Genomic DNA, 25870 nt, shown 5'->3' with positions numbered 1-25870 from the left:
GTATGCTGGACTATTAAAGAATGGATGCCAACAGCTTGTTCAACATTAAGGTAATAGTTTCATTCACAACAGTCAGGGACGCTCTCTGAAGATGTGATATTGTACCATTTCTGTAGTGATTTCATTGCATAATTTCTAGCCTCCAGCCTCTGCCATTGTCTTGTAAATACCTGCTCAGTTCTGTGTACACTGAAAGGTCTTTTTGTTTCCTTTATAGCCATGCCTCTCCCGCCTCTCAATGTAACTGTAAGCCAAGTCACCAGCAGCAATGCCAGCGTGGTCTGGGTGCCAGGATTTGATGGCCGTGCACCCCTCCACTCTTGCACTCTTCAGGTATGGCCCCTCTGGATTGTCCCCTGCCCTGCATGAAGAATGGGACTCCCCTGAGCCACGACACCTCTTGGGCCATATTTTGCTCTCCTAACTGCTTTGTAGCAGTGTTTGAATTCTTATTCAACACTTTTAAAACATGGAAACTTAACTGGATGTGACTCGGGGCATAAGTAGGTGCCAAACAGCAGGGCCAGTTTTGAGCATGAAGTGTCCAGCTGAGAATTTGAGACCAGCGCCATTCTCCCTCCGGGCAGGTTATCACATCCATTGCTCCGTGGCAGCTACTCCGTGCAGAGTCCTACACTGCAGACACGTGAAGCACATATCACTCTGTGGGAAGTGCCCTTGGGTGGCTGCAGGGTGCTCAGGCATCCCGCTAGCACGGAGCAGCTTGCCCCATGCAAACAGATTCCAGTACAGGGCAGCGGCCTGTGACTCCCATGCCAGCTCTGCCCTGTGCTTTGCAGTGCCAGAGGACGTGCTGGGATCCAGACATACCAGTGGGCCCAAGGGATGAGGAGCTTGCAAAGTGTAGGATGTTGTACAGGAAAGGTGGGAATGATGGAGGCAGGAAACAAACTGGGCTTTTTGATATGAAGTCAGGCCTGTTTGCATGTTTCAGAGTAATTTTAAGCCCTGCCTCTAAATCTTGATTGGTTTTCCATTGTCAAAGACCGATTCTGCCCAGAAAATCAAGGGTGATGATATCATTTAGCTCTACTGGACACTGAGTACTCAACATTTCTGAAAAACCAGACTGCTTCTTTAGGTTCCTGGGAACAATGGTATGTGTCCAGCCTCAGGCAAAATTAGTTTCTAGCATTGCACACTTAACTGTAAAATCATATCAAAAAATCCCTGGTGATTCCTGAAGCAGGCCATGCAAACCCAGCTAGGTGCATTCCCCGTAGATTTATCTGCCAGGTGTGAATATTGAGCCCCTGCGCTCTACCTGCTTGATGACAGCAGCAGCGGGAGCTGGAGTGGAATTTCTGTGGGGTGTTGCCAACTGTGTAGAGGAGGATTATAAACACAAGGTATGCTGGAAGCAGCCTAGCTAATTTACTTGCAGTCCTCTTTTTATTTGGGGAGGAAACCAGAGATTTCATGCTCTGATGTTTATTTCCTTTCATAAGTAGAAGAAACCATCATCTTGTTTTAATTCACTGGCAGAAAGAATGCCTGAATATAGCCAGCCCCCATCCCTGTTTTTTTTTTTTCTGCTTCTGTTCTTGTTAGCAGTCGAAAATGGTTTTCTTCCTCTGTTTTACAATGCGAGTTATCTCCAGTTGGAACAACCTATTCTCTGGCTTGCCTGCTGCAATGCTAATCACCCTGGGTTTTGAGTTCCCCCTCTCACTTTTGGCAGGAGCAGGGGTGGGGGGGGGATGGGACATGTGGAGTCGAGGCTGAATCAGAGCAGCCCACTTTCTGTCCACTCAGCAGTCTCTCACCCCTTTTCTAAGCCTTTTCTGTTCTGTTTGGGGAGGATGAAGGTCCTGCGTTTGGATGCGGGAGCAGGGTAACTTGGCCCACCGACAGAAAGCCGAGCTTCCTCTGTCTCCCACACTGAGAGATTTTGTGAGACATTGACCCACATTTCCATGTGAAAATGCACACGCTCCTGGCTACCCACAACTGCACTTCTGCGCGGAGCCTCCCAGAAAGAGAAGGGGGATTGAAACTTGGCCGTGGTTTTCTGGCACTCAGGGAATTGCAGCGGGTGCCCCAAGAGCACAGTGTTCAGACAGGCAGGTTGCTTCTGGGGACAGCGTAGGGACTCCCCGTGTTTACTCACTCTTGACAGAAGTCATGTTCCAGAGCATAAGGTGGGGCATATGTAAGAGCCCCAGCTCTTCAAACTGTTGAACAGAAACACATCATCAAACTCACAGGGGTTTACACAAAAGTCTGCTTGTTTTTTCCCTGTTTTGGGTGACACAGATAATGATAACAATATGCATTTCTACTACGTAAACTTGAGATTCTTCCTTTTTATTAGCCAAATAAATCACTCGGCCAAAAGTGTGCGTGAGAATGAGCAGAAGGGCATGGAGAAAGGGAGAAAGACTGCTATGTACAGAATACAAAGTCCACGAGTGTTTTGCTTTTGTCAAGACACCTTGCTTTTACTCCCAGCTTTGCTGTTTCTTATGCAGCTGAGAAGAAAGATAGGCTGAGCCTGAGAGCTGTGCAGTGATTTCTGCTATTGTCAGTACAAAAGCAGGAACATTGAACCTGTCTGTGCATTAAAAGCACACAGTGATAACATTTAAATGAACATTGATGTTGCTTGAAAGTTCAGATTTGAAAAAATAAAAAAAAAGGATTGCAGGAGTGGTAAAAGCTTATTTTCAGTTTAATTTGAAACAGTTTAGTTGCACCAAGGCACCAGTGTCTGCCATGTCTTTAATCCACTGCAAAACTGAAAATGTACAAACTTCTGAAAAAGGAGTTGAGAAAAAGGTGACACGGGGAAGTTGATCTACCGATTTTCATTGCCCAAATTTAGACAAGTCAGCTGGTAGCACTCAAAGCAACAAGCATGTTTAGTTTTCTTTGAAGGAAATAATCAACTGTAAAATTTGTAATGTAGGTAAGGAAATGTTTTAAAATGTGGAACCAGATTTTCAGCTGGTGGAAAGTTGTTGTACTGCCACAGGAGAGTGATGTCACTTAAACCCAGTAAAGGCATGGTTCATGATTCTTAGTTTGACAACTCCCTTTTCAGTGTTTTAAACACCACTGGTACTACATCTATTCTTACACGTTCCTGAACTAACCATGAGATGGATTCTTACCCCTCTGGAACTGCTAGTCGTACAGCTTATGGTGACAGTCTTCTGTGTTTCACTCTTGGCACAGGTAGCTGAGTCACCAGACGGCCAGGAGGTCTCCACTGAAGTCACCCCAGTGCCACCCTTTGCCTATGGCGTGCAAGGCCTGAAGCATTCCACCAACTACAGCGTTCGTGTGCAGTGCAGCAATGAGATGGGCAGCTCCCCTTTCACCGACAGGGTTTATTTCCAGACCCTGGAGCTTGGTAAGCAAATAGCAGGCAAGAACAGGAAAGCAGTTCTGCATCTGAAAAAGAGACAGTGAGGAACTTCGTTGAAATCCCCCTTGCTAATTCTGAAATGCAGGAAACGTTATACTCTCAGATTGCTTGTCCGCTCTAAGGGTCTCCTAACACCTAACATAATCATATGCAGTCAAATGTGGTTAACAGCAATGATGCATGATATACAAGCTGATCCAGCCACGGGGCTTCTGCACACTGGACATACGTCCCATCGGCTCTCTGAGATTCTTGGGGTCTTGGAAAGAAAAAAGAGATGCTGACCAACCTTATCTTCTCCACTGGAAGCAAACATAGTGCTGGTGGCTTGCAGAAGTTCTTTCCCCTCACACGCTCTCTTCTGGCTGATCTCAGGAAAGAGGGTGAAACTGTATTTTCAGACATTTTCAGCCATTTTCCCTGTGGATAGTGCCTTGTTTTCCTACACAGAGTGATCATGTTCTGTCCTCTGCTTTCAGCTCCAAGCAGCACCCCACAAAATATCCATGTTATCCAGAGAGATCCTGGTCTGATTTTGGAGTGGGAAGGTGTGGCTCCAGACGTGCTGAAAGAAAATGTTCTGGGATACAGGCTGGAATGGATTCAGGATAATGTAACTCAGGTAACAGATTGAGAGGGGAGCTGAGCCATTGGGCACAGGAAAATGCTCACAGTAAGTTTTCTAGGCATTAGGGTCCCTCATCCTTTATCCATACCAGAGGACTAGATTGCTGGCATTGCTTTTGTGTAAATGGATCTGTTCTAATTTGCCACAACTCCTCAGTATTTGGCCTCAAGATTTAGGCCCATTTCTCCCTTCCTGGCCCATTCAGAATTTCTTTGCTTGAATGTTCATCTGCAGACAGACCAGTTCTCTGCTGTTCCTTGTAAAAGACAACATAGAGAAAATTCAGATCGTCTCTGCCTCTTTCTAGTGCTGTCCCAAGGACAGCTTAGACAGTGCAGGATCTGAGTTTTCTCTCTCCTATGACTGGGACTTGGCTTTCCACATCCTAGCAGCAAAGGTGTATGTAACAAGTGAATGAGTTATACTGTAAAACACAGAAAGAAGGTTCCGGATTCTTTTATTTCATTTACAATATGTAGGGCGTTGAAAGGGCCCTGTCAGGATAGAAGGTCTTTCATTTATTCTTCAGCATTGACCTTTCCCAGGTATCTATTTCCCTTTGAAGCTCATAGCACTTCTTATAGTTTCTCACGTCTTAATACGTATTTAGCCAGTGCTTATTAATGATGAGCAAACTGCTCATGCTGTAATAATAGACAGCTAGAGAGAAAAGAGACTTATTTCCTTTTTTCCATAACCCATTTCATACCAGGTCAGCGTCATTGACTTTGAATGACAATATTTTTAATTCCCATTGAATTTACATTGTGTCAGTGGTGGCAGCCAGATCTTCATGGGTTTACGCAAATGATGTGTGTGAAGAAGTTCCACAAAATTACTGAAAATATGTTGGCCTTGCCATCCTAAGTGAAAATTTACCATGAAATTCAGAAGCCATTTGGGGTTTGGTCAACAAGTTAGAACAAACAGACTCCTCCCTTGGATTAAAACTCTCGGATGCTTTGCAGTATGTTAGTGCATCTTTGTGTTTAAACCACAAGAAGGAGACGTATCTTTTAATAGCAGGAAAAACCCCATTTGTAGAGCAACTTTAGTGGAAGGACCTCAAAGGAGGAAATCATTAAACCTCATCTCTTCCCTACACCCTAGGAAGCTATTAGCAATTTTTGAGAAACCCAAGATGACAGCCCAAGTTAGTAGCAAAACTGAGAGTAGGACCCAGGAACCACAACTCCCAGCCCTTGTTACAGCACCAGTGAAGTACACAGTAATGTTTTAGTTTAGTTTTAAAGGTGAAGTTTTAGACTAGATTCCTTTTAAAACAGCTTACAGTTTGTTGCCATTTGCTCTCAGGGGGAGATGATCGTACAGGATACAAAAGCTAATCTCACGACGTGGAATCCTCTCAAAGACTTGATCATCAGGGTGTGTGTGCTGAACTCTGCAGGATGCGGGCCCTGGAGTGACCTCTTCCTGCTTGAAGCCCAAGAAGTCATGGGTGAGTGTCCACTGCCTTCTCTTCACTTTGGGTAAAAAGTCAGAAGCGCTGGGACTACTGTTTTTCTCTGGCTCTTTCAGTGCTTACAGCAGACTGAGCCATGTGGCTTTATACAACAGCACACTTCATCAAGTAGAGTAGAAATTAAATAATATTTAAAGAGCTCGTTTAAACAAAACAGTTTCTGGCCACTGCTGTGTCTTCTTTAATGGGCTTTTGCCATGCTTAGTGCAGAGCAGGGCAAGGGGAGACACAGCAAATGAAGGTTTGAAGTCTTCCTTTAGGCATAAGCTACACACATTCACAAGACTAAATGTGACAGAAAACTCCTCTAACATAGGTTCTCTTCTTTGATTTAATGTGAAGCCATTCCTGACTAGATTCATTTGAGCCTGATTTAAACCATGGGCACATGAGGTTTTGTAATGGTTTTACTGAATATGTTTATATTAAACCAGTTTACCTCTCTCCATGGAAAAGCTGAGCTACTGGTAGAAGAAGGAGATGATGGTACAGAAGCTGTACCGTGCAATCTGGACCATGTGGAGGGGTTTGTTGGGAACAAAGATATGCATGTGTGGGGTGCATTCCTAGTGATAAAGGACAGTTAGACTCATCTGCACTGGTTGCTTGCTGTTTGTATTTCACAGTGAATTGGAAATGGGAGTCAGGCTGTGGAGATGGGCAGGATGTTAAATGGGGAGACAGGTAGAAGGGAGAGAAGAATGCTGTTTGTGAAGGAAACTGTAAAACAACTTAAGAGGAAGATGTTTGGAATAAAAATATGGATTGATGATAAGAAGTCAGTGAGGTGTGATCGTGCAAAGATCCCACAGTCTCCGGAGCACCTGTGGCAGGATGAGACAGCAGTCTCTAACCTCTGGTGCCGACCCATCTGCCGGTGCATTCTTCCCAACCTTCATATCTTTTGAGGAATCATATGGACATTGGTCCCTCCTGATCCCTCCACACTTAAGGATAGCAGGGGGAACATAAAATCCCTAAAGGGATTCCCAGGCAAGCAGGAGGGATAGGAAGGGATAGGGGCAGAGTAACCAGGAGAGAACTGTAGCCTTACTTGCAGTAGTGCATCTAACGCTGGTTTTAATGTGCATGTTACTCAGAACAGCCCTTTGTCAACCTGGTTCTTGTGATGAAGCCAGTACTGGTGGTTATGTGTGAGCACACAGTCACTGTGGGATCAAAGCCCTCAAATTATTTAAAGCAGAATGAAAGGGTGCGGAGGTCCAGAGCTGATTCTACTAGAGGTTGGGCATCATATTAATCCATTTTTTTTCTCTCCTACTTTTTGCTCAGTTATTTTCTGAGGCACCTAAATACAGAGAAAAGTACCTGAAAGGACTAGAAGACCCCTTTGGAAAATGGCCAACACTGGCAAGATGCCGCAGGAAATGTACAGGGTTTGCATTTTACAGGGAGCTGGAATGGGATAATCTTAAAGCACAAAAAGTTTGCTTGTTTTTATTCACACATCGCTTCAAAAAAGTAGCATCAGGAGTGGTGCTTGTTTTAGCCAAATGCTGTCTGAAAGCACATATATTTCTCCACAGGCATAACAGGCTGGAAATGAAGGTTCACTGTGGAAACACTGACAGGCCTTGAACAGCAGAACTGCAGAAAGACTGCAGTTTTGTTTCAGGCCTGGTAGAAAATGCAAGTTGCTTCCTTTCCTAAAATAGCGAACTGGCACTGGGTGCTTTAAGTGAGAAATGCCAGGGGTGGTTTCTGACCAGCTCCCAGTGCAGCAGTGAGGATGACTAAGCTTGTATAAACTTTAAGTCATATTCGTCATCACAGCAAAGCTAGTGGGAGCTCCACCCTGCCTATGCAGAGATCTTGTGCACTACTAACAAAGATTGTTTTAATATTTTCAGAAACATTCTCAGTAGAAACCTCGCTCTTTCGTTGCAGAGAGAGGAACAGAATGGTCTAATAGCTTTTTCCTATCCATAATCTTCATGGCTGTATGCAGAAGACCCTTGAATTACATTCTTTGCACACCTTTGTGATATAAATCCTGCTGCAGAAATAAAAGAGGTTCTCTCATCATCAAAGGACTCCTAAATATTAATTTAAGCTAATCTAATAACACTATCTTCTCTCTGCTTTATGCAGTCTTAAGGCATATGCCAGCTGGAAAAGAGGGGGTAGGGAAGATGGGAGAGAGATACAGTTGGGAGAGGAGAGGTAACTCGGTCTTTATTTGGACTGCAGCTCATCCTCTCTCTCTCAGTGGCATGAGTGGGAAGCAATGATCTTTGGGGCAGAGAAGGAGAAGCAGTGAATTTCAACATTCATTTATATTTCTGACACATGTGCGTTAAACTGTGGGGTGGGCTTCTGATTCCTAACAGTTTAGAAACAAGGAGAATAATTTACTTTTGTTTTCATCCATCCTCCTTTTGGAGGAACTCCCTGAAAGGTGACCTAAATCCCTGCTGTCTCACCAGCCCAGTAGCAGACAGAGACTAGAAAAATAGGCCGAAAGGTTTGCCTCTCCGTAGGGGGCAGGAAACCTTATCTTAACTATCAGAGAGGACCTTTTACATCAGTGTTGTCAATTGTTTCTGCCGTGATTGTTTGGCAGGAACAGCCCAAGTGATTGGCTTGGGAATTGTGGAGAGGGATGGAGTTACCTTTTGTTGTATTTTCATTCCACTTCTGTTTCTGATCCCTCTCCCTCCTCAGAAGCAGCCTTGAAGGACAGGTCAAAAGGTGTAGCAGGAGGGAGTATCATAAAAACCAGAACCTGTAAAGATTTCTGGGTGGGAAAAGAATATACGAGTCACTGAAGGAGATAAGATGCTGGAAAATAGACGCTAAAGCTCTGATAATTGTTTCAAGTGGAGAAGTACTAGTCTGCTTCCTCAGTCATTAAGAATTCTGTTTCCTTAAGCTCTACCTGTTTATTAGACTAACATTGCTTCTTTAAAAACTTGGATGATAAGGCTTGACAATGTAACCAGTAACCAAGCCTTAGAAGCCTTTTACCTGCCAAGTGAGGATGTCTGACTCCTTTTCACAGACCTCTATGCAGAGGTTCATCCAAATCTCAGCCCATTAACCTAACATATCTTTTAAGGGCAGATTTCCTTACACTCTCATGACATATAACAGAATAGGATTACTTGCATCATCAAAGATGATTCTTCCTTAGCTTCTGGTAAAGCACAGTCAACGGCTGAAGGTGAGCAAGGGAGCATGAAGATGAAGGAATTGCTTAGGGCCCTGTTGCCTGTTCTTGTTTGCTCTTAAACAATTTGGAGATATCGTAGATTTTACTAAACCTATTCAAATGCACATTTAATCTTTAGTAATTGTATTTGGAGAAGAAATCTCTCAGGGAATTGGATTAATTTATCTGTTGTTTGCCAAGCATAGATAATATTCTTTTATTCATAACCACATTGCTTATCTTACATGCCTGGCAGCTTACTCAGATTGGCAGCATCTCCATTTCTTCTGTAGACAGTTTGTGGTCAAATGTATACATATTCTGGAAGCAAATACTAGACTGAAATTGGAACCTGCATGCTGCCTAATTTATTTCTTGACTCACAGGGCACTTTTTAAAATCTTAGAGAGACATTGAGAAGTTAGAACAAACCAACAACATTGGGAAGTTGTAGCCAATACCAAGTCCCACAGGGTGCTTCTCTTAGTGGGAGGGGTGAGAGGGGAAAGGTAAATATTTTTAACCAGATTGCCATGAGGCAATTGTCTTTCTCTGTTGTCTTTCACAATGTTATCTGGTTGGCATTCAAGCAGTACTGTATGGCCTGGTCAAGGTTCTGCTGGCTGCCTCAAACAGGACAAGGTGAAACCTGCACAGAAAGTGCTCCTATTAAGCAAACTTTTTGTTTGAGACTCCAGTGTAAAGTGCCCCAGATCATGAGCTCATGTAAACCAGTATAATCTGGGGCAGTGCCTTTTACTTTCTTGAGGCTCAAAACTAAGAATAGGTTCTGAAAACTGGATGCATCTGCTCGGCCTTTGCTGTGTGAAAAAGCTAGTTTTTCAGATGATTGAGTACCTGCTTATGCCACTGTACTATGATCTACTGTGTACACCAGATCCAGCAGTGTGGCTTTTCCATTGAAAAGCAAAAAGAAGAAATATCCCAGTATGTTCTGTTTACCATTGACAGTCTTCTGTTTCCTGACTGGTGTTTTCTCCATCATCTAGGTGGCCAGAGACAACCTCCTTATGGGACATCCTGGGTTCCTGTGGCATTGGGCATTCTCACAGCTCTGGTCACAGCTGTTGCCCTGGCTCTTATTCTTCTTCGAAAAAGAAGAAAGGAAACTCGGTTTGGGTAAGGGATGTTCTCCTTGTGCTGGTTGTAGAGATCTTTGCTTTCTCCTCCAATGTGCTTTCTGACTGAATTATTTTTAAAAAAGCATTGTGGATTGAGTACTTTTGGCACTTTCTTTGGATAACTGTTTTTTCACAATTTTGGGGGTGACCCTGGATTAGAGACTAGCAGGAAAGTGCCCCACTTTTTCTACAAAATGAGAACACCAAAAATACAGTAAAAAAAATGTTATATCAGTAGCTGGGCTTTATTAGAATATGGAAATATAAACTAGATCAAGGTAATTCTGTAAGTCCTTAGCACTGCTGCGTAAGAGATTCAAAGAGAAAGGACCCACAGATTAATCCTCTGAGTTCTTGTGGGCTGGGCCCTTTATCCCATGCTGGTTATCAGTCTAGCAGCTGCTTGTAACTTCCTGACTGCCAAGAACCCTCTGGATCCCCAGGAAAGTCTCCTTTTCCATCACCTCTGACACTTGGCTGTGGGTTGCTCCCTGCTGCAAGCAAGGTTCCCATTCTTTTCAGCCTCCCAGACCTCCCTCTTACAGCAGCATCTCTCTTTATGTGACTCTGGCAATCTGCCCCAACCTGCAGCTTCTCCGAATCACTTGGGATGAGTGATTCCCTCTTTCATAAGGCTCCCACCCTCCAGTGCATCAGCAAGGCAGCATAAACCCATCATTCCTCCTCCTCACCTTCTTTAAGAAAACAATCTATCTTATTTATATCGCAAGGCATAAGGAATCATCTACACTGTTCAGCACGCCCTTTTAAAAGTGAATGGCCCATATAATCCTGGCCCTGTGTGTCTTTTCTGCCTTCTAGCCATGCCTTTGGCAGTGTGGTTGGCAGAGGGGATCCAGCAGTCCATTTCAGAGCTGCCAGGTCCTTCAACAGGGAGGGCCCAGAGCTCATTGAAGCAACACGTAAGTAAAATGACCTGAGTGATTCTGCCTGAGAAGCTGTTTTCATGCATTTTCATGCTCTCTCTTTGTTTTCCCTGAAACTGATGGTTTTGAATCAAGAACATGCAATAATTTACAAGGAGCCTTAGACACTGCGGGTGGCAGAGGTGAATCGCTGTTGCCATACCAATTACATAGCACTTGCTAATGACAGCTACCGTCATTGTGTATGTTTGTGCAAGGCATAAATGCGCCACTCCCCTGCCCCACTTTCACACTACAAGACTCCTGTGACTTCAATATTATGCAACAGTGAGATAAATATGGCTTAACAATACTAGCAGTATGCTTTAAACTCAGTGTGCTGAGCTGTGGTACAAGCATGAACCAATTGGTCAGTTATGGAAGGCCAGGAATTAGTAACTTCTCAAACAGGAGACGGAGTCCCAGGAGTGTCCAGAGTTAAGATGATCCATTTCTGTCTCCTGGTTCAGCAAGGGCATGGCTGTGTCTAGCAGTGCTGCCTGGCTGGGTCAGGATGATGCTTCAGCTGCCGTTGACTTTGTTCCCCTGGGTTTAGAAGTCTCTCCATTAAATCTAGACACTATAAACTGTTGGACATTATGTTACCCTCTCAGTCAGGTACAGTGAGACTTGTACTGTACTTAAAATAGTCTGAGAGCAAGTCATCGAAAACTGGTGCAGCTCTGTTAACTTAAATGATGCGGTATGAACCAGTGTCTGTCAGCGTCCCTTCTGACTGGATTTTGTCTTCTCAGTGTTATTTGCAATAATTCTGTATTCCTGTTGCTCTTGGTGTGTTTAAGGGTGGTGTTATCACACCCTCTCCCTTTCAGTACTGTTGGTACATTTTCTTGTGGTTGGCCTCTTGTCTGTGGTGAGGCTAGAGGACATGGAAGGGAACTCAGCCTTTTTCACGTTTTCCTGCTTACAGCATTGGAATTGGATTGGAGATGGAGAGTAGAACAGGTGACTTGATGTTGTGACAGAATATTTAAGTATCCCTTATTTGACTCTTCCTTTTTTTTTTTTTCCCCCAGTGGAAAGTGTAGGCATCAGTGATGAGCTGAAGACAAAACTCAAAGATGTCCTAATCCAGGAACAGCAGTTCACCTTGGGAAGAATGTTGGGCAAGGGTAAGAACCAAAACTGAACAAGGCTTTACATTGAGAGTCCCTCTTGTGTTACCTTTACTGTTGAGTAGGGAGAAGCAATTATAAGCAGCCTGTTCTCTCCTTCTACTTGTAGATGGCAATTTAAATTGAACTTTCCCTTCTGCTGGGATAAAACGTTTCAAAGGTTTAGCATAACTAAGAGGATATTGGCTAAGCCATTCCTATAATATGGCTCTACAGAGTCATGAACTGCAGTCTACGCTCAGCTTTTCAAAGTACTGATTCATTGGTGTGTGACTTTCTTTCAGAGATTTTAACAAAGGAATATTCAATTAAACTTCTGCTCTTTCTACTAACAAAGTGGTGCTATAGAATTCCTTCCATTTACATAAGCATGCATCAAGTATTAAGTGGGCTGAGACAATGCAGAGACAGAGATGATCTACCTCAAACACTACAACCTCTCAAAAAAAAAATGTTTATTCAGTTTCAGATATTCTTAATGTCTGGGATGGTTTAACTCCAGATTTTAGTTTGAGCTTTTACAGAGGCACATTTGGAATGGGAACTGAATTTTGCTGACATTTGTCCTCATTAGTTCAGGTCCTTAGGAGCTCTTCTGACTGTGGATCTCCATCTGGATCTCCCACACAAGTTCTCCTAACATTTATCTGAGATTTTCAGGTCAGAATGGATGACCAGAGTAAAAGTGGGATGCTTCTAACTAAACTTCAGCTAAAAGATTGGCTGAGAAGCTCTGTCGGAAAAGATGGTTTTGAATTTAGGTTTCCCAAATGGCAGGCCAGTGTGCTAACTGTTGAATCATCCTTCCCTAGTTCTCAGGCTGAAGGCAATCTCTAGAAATAAGTTAAAACATGTAATGATAAAGCAAATAACTAAGAGAGCATAAGGGGTCATAAGCAAAAGGAAGCCGAAGTGTTTGAATTCCTTTTCCTTCATAAGACTAGTTTTATTGCAGTTTTCTTTGACCGTTTCCCACTGGGAGCATTTTTCCTCTCTGTCCCTCCCAGAACAAATGCATTTCTTTCAGAGCAGGAAGATGACCTTCCTGCAGAAGCTAAGTAATTAAACAGCTGTGTCATCTGTGAGTGTCAGCTCTTGGCCAGTTTCTGGGATACTGCTTCAACCCTTCTGGGCTGTCCCCATGACAGGTAAAAAACTGGAAATCGGCTTCAGTGGGGTCCCTGGGAATGGCCTTGGTGGGAGGATGCTAGCTGGCAGGTTCTTGTCTTTGTTGGCAGCCCCATTCCCCCAACCCCATGCTCAACCTACAGGTTATAGGATAGCATGACTTTATTATCTCGGCTCTGCTGACTCTGCAGCTGAGCAACAGCTCCATAACACAGAAATAGTACATAATGCCTTTGCTTCTTCCCATTTTCCTCTTTTGTGGTCAGGTCTACTGCTCATGGTTATTGTGAAATAAGCATGTGCCATACAGTAATGGAGGACACTGGTGAAAAGCTAGTGGAAAGATAATGGTTTTTGGGGTAGGTGTCTTGAGTACCATATTTTGCTTCCTTCTTTGCAGTACCAGAGTTCCTCAAACTAATACATTTTCGGTGGGTTAAGCAGTTACAAAATTAGGGAGAGCAAATCTAGAGCCAGATCTAACGCAAAGAGGCTGTTATGCTGTGGTATAAAGCCACTCAGGCTAAAATAATTTGAAGAGAGTTTGGCCAGTTGCATTTCCTCTTATGTCCCTTATCGAACATACCAGGGTAAACATTTCCTCCTGTGAATTAGCGTATCATGCACACACAAGTAGGAGTTCTATGTTTTGTCTGGTCAGCTGTGATTCATAGAAGTCATTCCCTGAGTTTTGAGAGATAACGCCTGCTTGTGTTTCAAATAGTTGAGTCCTGGCACCATTACTCAGCTCTGACAGCTGTCAGCACTGAGAGCTTCTTCAGCCAACCATCCACTCACTGCTCCAGCTAATAGCCTCCTCTCTGACCAGAGCCTCACTCAGCCTCATCCTTCATGGTATGGCTTCCCCAAAAATGTCTGCCTGTATCCCAGCTTATACTCTGACTCTGCGTCGTCCATCTGGTAGAGGATTGCTTTCTTTCCCTCTTGTTTTCCTTTGCCTTCTGGACCGCCAGCACAGTGGCTTCCTGTCTACTGGTAGTGCTGCTGCTTCTAGGCACATGTATGTTGAAAGCTGCTGTCCGGAACTGCAGAATGGAAAATGAAGCTAGTAGCTGCATTTCTTATGGTTATTCAGCTTCTTTGCTAGTGACCCCTGGAGTGAACCTGCCGTGAATCATAATTTCTTCACAAGAAGCTGTTCCCTCACTGCCTGCTCTGGTCATTTCACAGGGGAGTTTGGGTCAGTTCGAGAGGCACTACTGAAGCTAGATGATGGCTCTTTCCAGAAAGTGGCAGTGAAGATGCTAAAAGGTAAGTGGGAGCAGAGCTACCTGAAGTACTTAAGAGAAGAGAGCTTGAAAAGATGAAATGCTATCTGTCCTTTTCTCCAGGAAACATCTTCTGACACTCTTTACTCCTCTCTGAGCTTCCCACTCAGACACTTGTCCCCCATCCCTTTCAGGTCAGTCTTTTAGTAGTGGAAGATCTTCAGGGAAGGATGTATACCACGTTAGTTGCTTGTACACCACTAGCATGTGGTGAGTGCAGTCAAAACCAAGTCATAGCTACAGCTTCTTTGTATAAAGGATCTTGTTCAGTTTCTTGATTCAACACTGCACTGCATCATGTGGCATAGACAGCTCAGACACACCTGCTTTGCCCTAATAATTCAGCAGTGAAAGACAGTATTGCTCCAAGCATATATCCTAGAATAAAGAGAAAAGTGTTAGGCTGAGTGCAGCGACAAGCTAACTTATCTCCATCAGGCATATTTGAGTAAGTAATCTAACTCTATTCTGATTTGTCATTTGATGAGTGTACATAAGAAGGGCAACTAAAACGTTCATCAGGCAGAAGTCTGTAACAAGAAAAGCAATTAACAGGTCAATATAAGTCAAAGCAACTATGTGCATATAAGTATGCATATATATATATGTTAACCTGTATTATTTCAGCCCTGTTGCCTGTAAGGCAAAAATTAACTGTGACTAGCTTAAAGCAAAGTCACATTCACTCATCTCTAGAGCTGAGTTTGGCTGCCACAGAATACCAGTTTGTACTAAATACACTAGTACCACATGAGTGTACGTTCCATTATTTTCTCATGTTTCAGCAGTAATTCTAATCAGTTTGCAGCTATTTTGTGTAGCCAGACTGTCTACCTTCAGGCATCTAACTTGGGAACTTTCTGTCACCCTCCAGAGGCACCTTCCTTTCTCCATTGACTGTAAAAAGGGAATCTGCTTTTGTCTTCTGAATCATATTTAAATAACTTGCCTAAAGCAGATAATGTAATACTCCCCCACAGGTCTAAGTCTGAGGACTGGAGGACTCGCACTAAATTCAGCAGCAGCAGTGGGGGAAGTAATCCACTGGGCTAATTCTTGATTTTATTGCTATGCTTCCATAAATCTGGAGTAATAGCAATGAGAAATAATTTGTTCCAAATTTATGCTGTTGTATGTCACTGCTGAATTTGGTTCAAGCTCTCCAGTGGTGTGGTTATTTAAGAAATCTTAGCTCTAGCACCTTAGAAGACTCAATCACGCTAACAGACTTAAAAGTGTTGAACTTTGATGCCACCTTCATCAGAGATGAATTGGGGTCTGCTGTGCCAGCCAGAGGTTCCAGGCCATCTCCTCAGTTTCAGCGTTTTCTTTAGTATCTGATGTCTCCTCTCCCTTACATTGTAGTTTATGTCTTTTTAGCTAATTATTTTTTACGTCTTTAATGAACACATTATTTCTACGGCTTACAAGGAAAGTTGTTATTGAGAAGAGAGCTGCTAATCATCAGGTCTTCGCTCTGCCAAGAATCAGTTTACCAGATGTCACTGATGAGTGCTTACTGCCACCCATCCCAGGAAAAAGTTTTGCTCTGCATTGTTGTAAACTGGATTTCCTAGCTGTAGGTCTGAGAGGATGTGCTGTGCCACAAAGAACAAGCTTCTGGTATTCATTATGTGTAAAGTCCCTTGGAGCCACCCACAAAGGAGGAAAACTTACAGTCATTTTTTTCCAGCGGACATCTTCACCTCGACTGACATTGAGGAGTTCCTGCGAGAGGCTGCATGTATGAAGGAGTTTGACCACCCGCACGTCACTAAGCTGATTGGTAAGCCAGCACTGTTGCTTGTGGTGCCACAGAGCACCTCCCGATCCCGCACAATCCCACACAGCCCCACATACTCACCCCCACTGTCCTCCCACAGCACTGTTAGTGCAGCCACTTCTGTGCTGCCTGGAGTCCTGCATGTGTCAGCACTGCTCCTTCCGAGGCCTAGAGGGAGTTGGAGTGTGTGTACGTGCTCACAACGCCTGCCCTAAAACACGGGCAATAAGCATCTCTTGTTTAAGCCATTTCTTTGGTTCTTGCAAATACTACAGAGAGAGTTTAGCTGGCTGAGAAATGTCTGAACTGCTGTGAAATGTGGACAGGTGGGTTAGTAGACAAATAAAGGGAGGGGAGATTGTGCCTTTCCAAAATACTGGGTAAGAAATAAGACATTCATGGGTGGGCACTATGGAACATGGGCAATTCCCCCGAGCAAGATTGCTCTGGAGACTCTGGGATTTGGGGCTATCGGGTCTGGAGTGATCCTAGAAACATTTATAGCCAGTCGTGCAAGGAGACATGAGAGCCACTGGGCACTTAGTACTGCTCTGAAGTAAACAGGATTAGAGGTATCTTTAACACCTCCTGGCATGAAGCTATGCAAAGGAGCTTGGAGCATGGAATTGACCCACCAAAACTGCATGTCTTCCTCCAAATTTGTAAGAGAAAGCCACAGCAGCCTGCAGGATTCCCCTTGAGACTCGTTTGTTTGCTAAAACCCCTTTGCTATGTGTGTCCTCATTAGGAGTGAGTCTACGGAGCCGTCCCAAGGGCCGTCTCCCAATTCCCATGGTGATCCTGCCCTTCATGAAGCATGGAGACCTTCATGCTTTTCTGTTGATGTCACGGATTGGGGAAAACCCTTTTGTAAGTCTGTCTTACTGTAGAATTCCTTCTAGGAGAGTACGGATTTTCAGATAATGTACTCAGATCAGTTCAGGTTTGGTCTCCAAAAGGCCACTTTTTGATACCAGAGGAAGTTAACAGGTTACCCAGTGAGGTGGTGGATGCCCCATCTCTGGAAACATTCAAGGCCAGGTTGGATGAGGCTCTGTGCAACTTGATCTGGTTGGAGATATCCCTGCTTCTTGCAGAGGGTTTGGACTAGATGACCTTTAAAGCTCCCTTCCAACCCAAACTATTCTATGATTCTATTATAAGTTGAAGATGTCCCTGCTTCTTGCAGGGGAGTTGGACTAGATGACTCTTAAAGGTCCCTTCAAGCCCTAACTAATCTATGATTCTATGATGCTATGAAGTTGTGGAATGTGATGTTGAAGTGTTGAAGTATTTATTTCAATGCATATTGAGGACCAACTCTTCCATTCCATCTTCTCCCTATATTCCCCATCCCTGCTTAGTAATCTAGCAGCAATCTTGCAGTTTTGCCATACATACTTGAAAGCTTCCAGGAACAGAACTTAAACTGTTATTTCTTTCAGAACTTGCCTGTTCAGACACTCCTCAAGTTCATGATTGACATTGCCAGTGGGATGGAGTACTTGAGTTCAAAAAATTTCATACATAGGGACCTTGCAGCTCGGAACTGCATGTAAGTGAACCACGAGTTTTTAGAGAAAAGAAGGACCAGAGTGGGTGAGGGAGGGACGAAAAGCCGTTCGCTTCATGGGAGTGGGGAGGGATCCTGTCCAAGGATGCTAGTCCTTGCATTTAGGTGACAAGAGGCATACAGGAGCCATGGCCATGGGGATCGGGGGGTGTGGTAGTGGCACTGGGAACAGGGAGCAACTCTTAATGTCCCACTGAGCTTCCAAATTGACCTGGTTTATAAGGAACTCTCCTGTCATTGGTCTGCACGTATATTTTCATAGGGTGGATTACAATATGTGTTTGTAATTAGTCAGTCTAATGGCTTTGTGTCAGCATGGGATAATTGTTCCACAAAATAATGTAACCAACAGGAGAGAATGGGTTTGGCTGTGTTTGGAGAAAGGAACTTTCATTTTAGCCTGAAATCTGTATTTCTTGTATCTGTTTTGAGGACTTTATTATCACAGTACAAGAAATGTAGAATTTCCCTGAAAGCTTGTGAAGCTTATGTGGAAAATGCCTTTAGAAATAATTGCATGGTGAACACACTGTATGATCCCACATTGTGTGCTTGTTCCCAAACTGCCATGCCTGCTTTGAAGGGAAGAAAAGTCCTTTCTTATCCTTTCCCCTCTGCTTCTTCCCTGAGAACACAGTAAGGAACAAACCATTCTGGCAGACAGAACTCTGCCTCTGAACAAAACCGCAACAACCGGTAAAATCTGCAATGAGACACAGATTTCCAAAGGCATTTGAATGTCCAGATGTACAGACAGGAGCCTGATAGTCATAACGAAAAATGATGGGTTAGTCTGCTTTGACATTTATGAGAAATGCATACTGATTTCCTGTTTTTAAACATTTAAAAAAATACAGCCTTCCTTCAGAGGAAGCTGAATGCCTATTTAATCATGTCTTCTGGGAAAAGCAGGGACTCCTTTATGAAACCTGGGAATGTGAAGTCTTTGTGGGCTTTGCCTGTCTAGGTTTAAGTGGGTGACAGAGCAATTCAGACCATTAACCAGCCCTGGAGAGAAGATCTTACAGATCTAGTTTGACCAGTTGTAATAGGCAGTGTAGGCAGGCACCTGTGGTTTTTGATTGCCTATACAGGATGTAGGCCTTAGTGGTAGCAATGAGCAGTACAGATAACCTCTCGTAATCTTGGAAACTACAGAAAGTATCTGTGTTCACTTTGGCTAACAGAGTAGATTATTTGAGCATGGCGATTTCCTTACTTCCTTAGTCCTCGTTATCTCTCTGTTAGTTTCAAGGAACTGATTTGAGACCACTAAACTATTTCACATTGGTCATCAAGTGGATGAAGTCCTTATCCTTCTGGGCAATACTTGGTGTACTATATACCTCAGTTCCCTGGCCAGACGGGGACATACTTTTTTTTTTTGCCTGAGGTAGTCAGTAAATGCTTTTCTCAGTCATTAAAACTTTCCCTTAGGTTGGATGAGAACATGAACGTGAGTGTTGCAGACTTCGGGCTTTCTAAGAAAATCTACAGTGGAGACTATTACCGTCAGGGCTGTGCTTCCAAGCTGCCAGTGAAGTGGCTCGCTCTGGAAAGTCTGGCGGATAATCTGTACACAACACACAGTGATGTGGTGAGTTTTGCTCTGATGCATTCGGGGACCACCTGTATTCCTACTGAAGTGGAGGAATTCTGTATTCATCGAGGGTGGGAAAAGGCCCTGGCGATGAGAAAGGGAGTTTGCATTGTGTTTGAGAGACAGTGCCGCCTCTGCCTTGGGTGCTTTCAGAACTCAAGACTAAAGATGTGTATGAGTAGTTTATGGCAGAAGACGTGAGCCCTTTTCCTCTTGTCCTTTGGTCCTTCATTCTTCAGTGCTTATCCCCATCCCCTCCTTCACCTTTCCTCTTCTTTTCCTCTCTCTTTATTCAGTCTCTTCTTTGATATTCTTATTTTTTTTTCCTTTCTTTTCAGCATGTCAATTTGAAGGTGACATTTGAAATGCACATAAGCCACACACTCATGTACAAGTGCAGCAGGGAGAGGTTTGCAGGTGGGAGACAGCAGTAGCTCCCAAATCTTCCCCTGCTCCACTGCACAATGGGGCTGAGCAGGGCCTTCAGCTGTCTCCCAAGATGATGTGTCAGCATCAGCTGGGTCATTTCTTTGTTTTCTAGCTAGAGTGTGAATAGTCCTTGCATCAGTGCCACTCACATGACATTACCCCCGTCTGGGAGGGTCAGCACAGTCTGAGTATGCTGAAACCCCACCCCAGCAAGCAGGGAACTGTCTGTTCACTTGTTCTGTGTGCTGTTCCCTTTCAGTGGGCATTTGGGGTGACCATGTGGGAGATTGTGACCCGAGGGCAAACACCTTATGCTGGCATTGAGAATGCAGAAATCTACAACTACCTCATCAGCGGGAACAGGCTGAAGCAGCCACCAGAGTGCCTGGAAGATGTGTGAGTACTTCCTCGCCCTGCTGACATGTCCCTGATTCCTTGAGAAGTTTGGCTTGCTGGAAGGAAACGGGCAGCTGGCTGGGATGCTGATCTGAATCTGTCCACTTTCCAGTACACAGAGGCATTCACTAGAAAGTCTCTGGGTTAGCTACCAGATACTTTCTGCTGGCACAGCTCCCTGGAAGCTGCAGTAGCTACATGAGCAGCTAACTTGGCTCAAGGGTTTGAACAATGTCAACATTAGCAGCTCTTGGCTTTTTGGAAACTATAACTGTGTTTCCAAAAACTCACTGCTCCCTACCTTCTCAGGCCAGCATCTGAGAGAAGAGACAAGTTTCATGGCACACCTTGAAGACTGAATAGAAGACAGTTTAGCAAGACTACAAGGAAACTGGATTGCAGAGGCAGTGGCCTGCATGTGTCCTTCAAAACTGGATCTGCTGCTCTCACAGAAATAGCAGGATGAATGAGAAGAGGGCAGACAGGAGGATCTAAGGTTCCCTAGATCAGTGTCCCACCTTAAATTACAGGTGGAAACAAAACTATTAGTATCTTGCAGATACTGTTTTCAGACATTTTCAGACTTGGGTAGTGCATGGGGGAGCAGGCCGCCACATGCTGCAGGCTGTGGTCATGCCTTAGTCTTGCGGCCAAGGGACCATTCTTGGCCAGCAGGTTACGTGACGTGTTTGCTCAGGAACCCTTGCTGCATGGGTGGTGGCTGGAGTTTCCTGGAGCCCGCACATGGGGCTGAGGTCCCCCAGGGAGTGTCACCATAACTTCTCCCAGGGTAAAAGCTTGCCTGGTCTGAGCAAGGTGAAATCATTTCACTGAGTGCCCAAGCAACTCTTTGTTTTCTCTGTGATATGCCCAAAGCAAGACAACTATGAGCACTGACTTTAGTGGCCTTTTCAAGCCATTCCTTGTGAGCAAAATGGACAACGTGAAGTCCTCTTTCCTCCCTCTTCCCTCCTACTCTGATGGTGGATTATTTCATGTGGTTTCATTTCTCCAGCCTTTTTTCCACATAGGGAATAAGCTGTACTCTTGTTATTAAAGCTGTACACTTTTATCTTCTCAGCAGTTAATTTTAACTGTTCCTGAGTTTAAATGAAAACATCGTTATACCACTGCTTAAATTCATTATATGCCTGCATCTTGACTGCTGTGAGTAGCTTTGGTTCCAAGTTGTAGACCTTATGGCCATAGAGTGTTATGGATGCCAAAAATAGAGAAGAGATTCAAAAAGCTTCTAGGCATTGAAGGAAAATCCATCCAAAACTGCTGAAAAGGTACAGCCTCAATTTTGAGAGGCCCTTCAGCTACAGGTTATGGAGACCTGAGAGAATATACCAGAAAGATCTCACTACATGCTGACCCTCAGCTTATGTGCTTTGCCCAAGCATCTGCTACTGGCCACTGTCAGGGGCAGGGTACTGGAGCAAATGGACTTTTGGGCTGAGTCAGTACAGCCAGTGCTTGTCTACATTTCTTTGAAATGAATTTCGACTCTTTGCCAGTGAGGGTAAAAGAAAATGTTTAATTTGGTGCCACAGAATAGGAAGTTTCTATTTTATCTGGAGCATTTAGAGTTATTTCTACCGTTTGTGAGGGACATAAATCAGGATTAAGACAACTGAACCATAGAAGCTTTCTGTAAAACTAATGTGAGATCAAAAACAGTCTTGTAAAGCTGTCAGCAAGCAAGGGACACAAAAAGTAAAATAAAAGCCATCATGAAATGCTTTATTTCCCAGTAAAGGCCATATCAGATTTTTTTCCATTTATAAGTTTAACTGAGGTTCGTTTGTCTGCGGTGTTTTTCAGAGCCAGTACTGTGCTTTGTTCGTGTTCCCTGCAGAACTGGCAACAATAACGCCATAGGAATGCAGCTGCCAGTCTTGTGGGTGATGCACAAAGAGGAGGAGGACAATTGCTCTGGCCGCACTCCAGCCCAATGGGCTCCGGCAGGCGGCCTGGCTGGTGGGAGGCTAGCCAGCGCAGGCGCTGAGCAGCGATGGCAGCCGCAAGGTAGCAGAGCTCCTCACCCTTTGCCCGAGCACAGGCCATCAGAGCCAGCGTTGCCTCCCGATGCTGGCCCTTGAGCAACCAGAGCTGAGGTAGCTGGTGTTTGACTGCAGGAGAAACGCTGCAGGACAGGGGCGTGAGGGTGGTAAGGGCACTGAACACATATTCTGCGTAGGGGTAGTGCCTTTGTAGTAGAAAGGCTGATCAGCATCCCTCTTCCAGCAGTGAAGCTGTTGTCCATTCCTCCACAGCCCTGTAGACAAACCCACTTTGCCTTTTTCCAGTCTCGCTGGCAACCCATCGGGCAGCAACAAGGGCACACCTTCGTTATGCCAGGAGCACTGAGTTAACATGGTGTGAAAAAGGAATATTCTGGAAATAACTTGCACCTCCCACAGCTGGAGCTCTCTTTTCTTCCCTCCTGTGTTTTATCTGCTCTTGAACTAGAATTCAGAGGGATGGCTTCAGTCACGGCAGAAGATGTCAGGATGCTTTTTGTGAATGTCACACTCATGGTCCTGGAACAAGGTTTTTACCAAGAAGTTCAGCATCCTTTGACAGGGGTTTTGGGTTTTTTGGTACTGTCTAAATAATTATTTTGACTAAAATGAGAATCCCTCTGAAAATGGGAAGGAACAGGGAATTGGACCCATAATGGCTGTCCATGTGCTGTCACCTGTGGAAGGCCAAAGCCAGTAGGTTTTGGGGAATGTGTCTGTGCTTTTTAAGCTGCACTACACCAAGTCCCCGTTTGGAGGTGCAGAGAGTGGCTGCTCTGCTTCTCAGTGCCCTTGTCTCCCTCTATTTTGCAGCTACGATCTCATGTGCAGATGTTGGCATCCTGAGCCCAAGCTCCGCCCCAGCTTTGGAGTGCTCCGGTCCCAGCTGGAAATGATTCGGGGGAGGATGTCCACACTCTCTTCCAGTCAGGATCCTCTCTATGTCAACATTGGAAAGGATAAAGAGGCATCTGCGAGTGACCCTGCCCTGCACACCTCCTTCATAAACACGGACGCTGAGGAGACTGTTGCTGGGGCAGCTGCTGCTGTCACAAGTGACTATCGCTACATCATGAGCCCCTTGTGCCTTGGAGATGAGGCTGAGGGTGAAAGGCATCCAGATGGGCAGGAAGGGGAGGACAAAAGCCTTCTGTATGAGCTGGAGACAGAAGGAGGGAAAAGTTGTTAGCCTGTACATAGCAGTGACACTCTGCTTCCCTGGGACAGGATGTGTGCAGCCGTGGTGCTGTGTCGCCTGAGGCTCTGATGCCAGATCTGGAATGGCTTTGAACAGCAGTAGCCAGCGCTCTTGGGCAGCTTTTGTAGCTTTCACCACCTGTGTGGGCTGCAGTGGTGGACAGCTTGGAAGGACCGCAACCCCAGCAACCCCTCGGATTTGGGGGTGGGGGGCAATAGGGTTACAGGTTGCTCGCATCCCACTGACGAGAGTTCAAAGCTAAGGTGGGCAGTCAGAGTCTATGCTCTGCTCCTTCTCACTGACTGCTGGAGCAGAGCTGAATACACCTTCTATTCAGTCAGTGCTCGCTCTTGTGTAGATGTTGTCTTCAATCCTGGCTGCGTAACTTCGGGACCGGTACCTCTGAAAACACTAGTGGGTACTTACACTATCATTCAGGACAAGAGGGCAAAATTCCCCTTGTGTTCACTCAGCAGTACTGCCTAGACTTGTTGCCTACCTCAGTGGTTCTCAAACTGATCTGTGGATCTGCTTCTACCCAGCACTGAATTTGAACATTCGGCTTATTTCATGCAGTGACACGTGCTGCTTCCTCAGTCTGAGACTCTTTTAAGAGTTTCAGACATTTTGGTGAGCGATGAAATTAGAAAAAATTAAAATCCAGCATCCCTCTTCACCCCACATACCTCTTTTATGTCTTTCTTTTTCTTCTGTTTGATGCCAATTCAAGCCTGACCAGACTTGCAGCTGGCATTAAAATGCGAAGGGAGGGAGAGCAGCTGGCATGTGTGAGGACAGAATCCAACTTCAAAGGGATGGAAAGGAAACAGTGTAGAGAGGACTTAACAGCAGTATGGGGAAACAGCACTAATTAATGCTAAGTGCTGCCCTTCAGGAGAGGAAAGAGGCAGCTGAGATACAGAATGGCAGACTTGCTTCAGTTAAAGCGGGAGCAGAATTCAGCATTTGCTTTAAAATGGGATTTATTTAATCTTTCTCTTCAACAGTCCTGACTTTTTCAAATAACCAAGTGCTGTAGCTGTTGTAATGAAGGTGTGAAATGCGTTTTGGGAAGGTGTGTGTGTTGGGGGGAAGGAATCAACTGGGAGATCTCTTTCCGAAGAGAGTCCTTATGATGAAAAAGCTTGAGAACCACTGGCCTTCCTATTTAGGAGGTCTTCTGGCATACCGTAAAAGCCACATCAGAACATAGACTAGTATCAGTGCAGCCTTCCAGACAGGGCAAAATTAATGATTTTGCTCTTTGGGTTTTGTTTTGTTTTCCAATCAGCATGTCTGACTCACTATAACTGCAAGTGCTTATGTGGTTTTTAATAATTTAATATTTTGCTGTAAATCACCATTTGTTTTGTGCAGTGGTTCCCAGCAAGGAAGTGCAGTTACATCTTACTCTACTTATCCTAAATATTTGCTAGATCTTAATTTCTTTTATTTCCAGTGCGCTGAAAACTTGGCAGTATCACAAGACTTAGGATTCCACATTGCTCTTCCTCAGAAACGAATACCACAAATCTCATCATTTGCTGACTTGGCAAAGGTGGGACCAGTAAGCCAAATGAGATTGCAGACTTGGTATCAGAACACTCTACCCTTCGATGCCCAGTATTTGCTTATTGTAAGGTTTGGGGCTAACTATAAAATTCAGGTCCAGTTTCAGCCCTTAGTGAGAACACTTCCTAGGGAAGGGGAATTTCAGCCTGAGGCTTGGGCAGGGGTCCTTTCTGTAAAGTTTCCTACTGAATAGGGATGTCCTACAGATATCTCCAGAAGTTCAGTAGAGTTTCTCAGTTGCAGATACAAACTGCACCATCTTATACCCCAGGCGGTACAGGGTTTTCTCTTCATTTAGCTGGAATGTTGTAAATGCAGGTGAGAAGATAACACCTAACAAAGGGTAACAAAAACCTGTGCGGTGCACGTTTGCAGTGAGGGCAGAAGGCTATGCTCCCTGCAGCTGCCTGGGAAGCGCAGATGTACATACCGACTCTAACTTTGGAAAGCATGTCTTTAGTTTTTATGCATTTTTAATAATAAAACATGTACTGTGTTTGAGTCTCAGCCTCTTATCTGTGGCGGTTTGTGACGATACTCACTTACTGGACAGGGTCATAGCAAATATGTCAGGCCCAGCTAAAAGCCATCTTTCTCCCTTCACCAAGCACGATTAAGGTACTTCTTGGAGGCAGAGAACATGTTTGGCCTTGTCAGATGGCACTTATTCTGCATTGCTCCAACCTTGAGACTGAAGGCCAAAATCTGATGGGCATGGGCCGGTGGTTCTACAAAGAGATGGGCTCTGCGGGCATCGCTGTGCGGGAGCCTGGGGAGAAGCCCTTACTGGGATGTGCTGCATGCTACCTGGGAATGCAAAACCTCTGCATCAGTTCCTCCCTGAAAACTGTCGCCTGCACCCATCCAACTACTTGCAGTGCTCTCTGTGGAAGAGAGGTTTGGAGGCGTTGGGTAAAATTCAGCTGCTGAGTCAAATGTTCCAAGCACAACATAAAAGAGCCCCTGGATTTGCAGCTCGCAGAGAAGAAAAGGTGTA

General features: G+C 44.6%; 1 protein-coding gene across 2 annotated transcripts in view; it reads left to right on the top strand.

The window, feature by feature from the left end:
* The window catches only part of TYRO3 (TYRO3 protein tyrosine kinase), a 42867-nt gene extending 17487 nt beyond the window's left edge, over positions 1-25380 (top strand). For both annotated transcript variants that reach the window (XM_086749697.1, XM_086749696.1), the window contains 14 exons: positions 218-333; positions 3199-3376; positions 3871-4013; positions 5334-5478; positions 9685-9814; positions 10639-10739; positions 11780-11875; positions 14198-14278; positions 15989-16081; positions 16827-16948; positions 17524-17633; positions 19089-19248; positions 19940-20076; positions 22917-25380. In XM_086749697.1, coding sequence (XP_086605823.1) covers positions 218-333; positions 3199-3376; positions 3871-4013; positions 5334-5478; positions 9685-9814; positions 10639-10739; positions 11780-11875; positions 14198-14278; positions 15989-16081; positions 16827-16948; positions 17524-17633; positions 19089-19248; positions 19940-20076; positions 22917-23292 — 1988 coding nt within the window. In that variant the 3' untranslated portion in view covers positions 23293-25380. The remainder of the gene's footprint in view (positions 1-217; positions 334-3198; positions 3377-3870; positions 4014-5333; positions 5479-9684; positions 9815-10638; positions 10740-11779; positions 11876-14197; positions 14279-15988; positions 16082-16826; positions 16949-17523; positions 17634-19088; positions 19249-19939; positions 20077-22916) is intronic.
* Positions 25381-25870: the final 490 nt, after the last annotated feature.

Source organism: Chlamydotis macqueenii, chromosome 5 (genome assembly GCF_036417535.1).
Source record: "Chlamydotis macqueenii isolate bChlMac1 chromosome 5, bChlMac1.mat, whole genome shotgun sequence".
Lineage (NCBI taxonomy): Eukaryota > Metazoa > Chordata > Aves > Otidiformes > Otididae > Chlamydotis > Chlamydotis macqueenii.
This window is presented reverse-complemented; position numbering and strand designations above follow the sequence as displayed.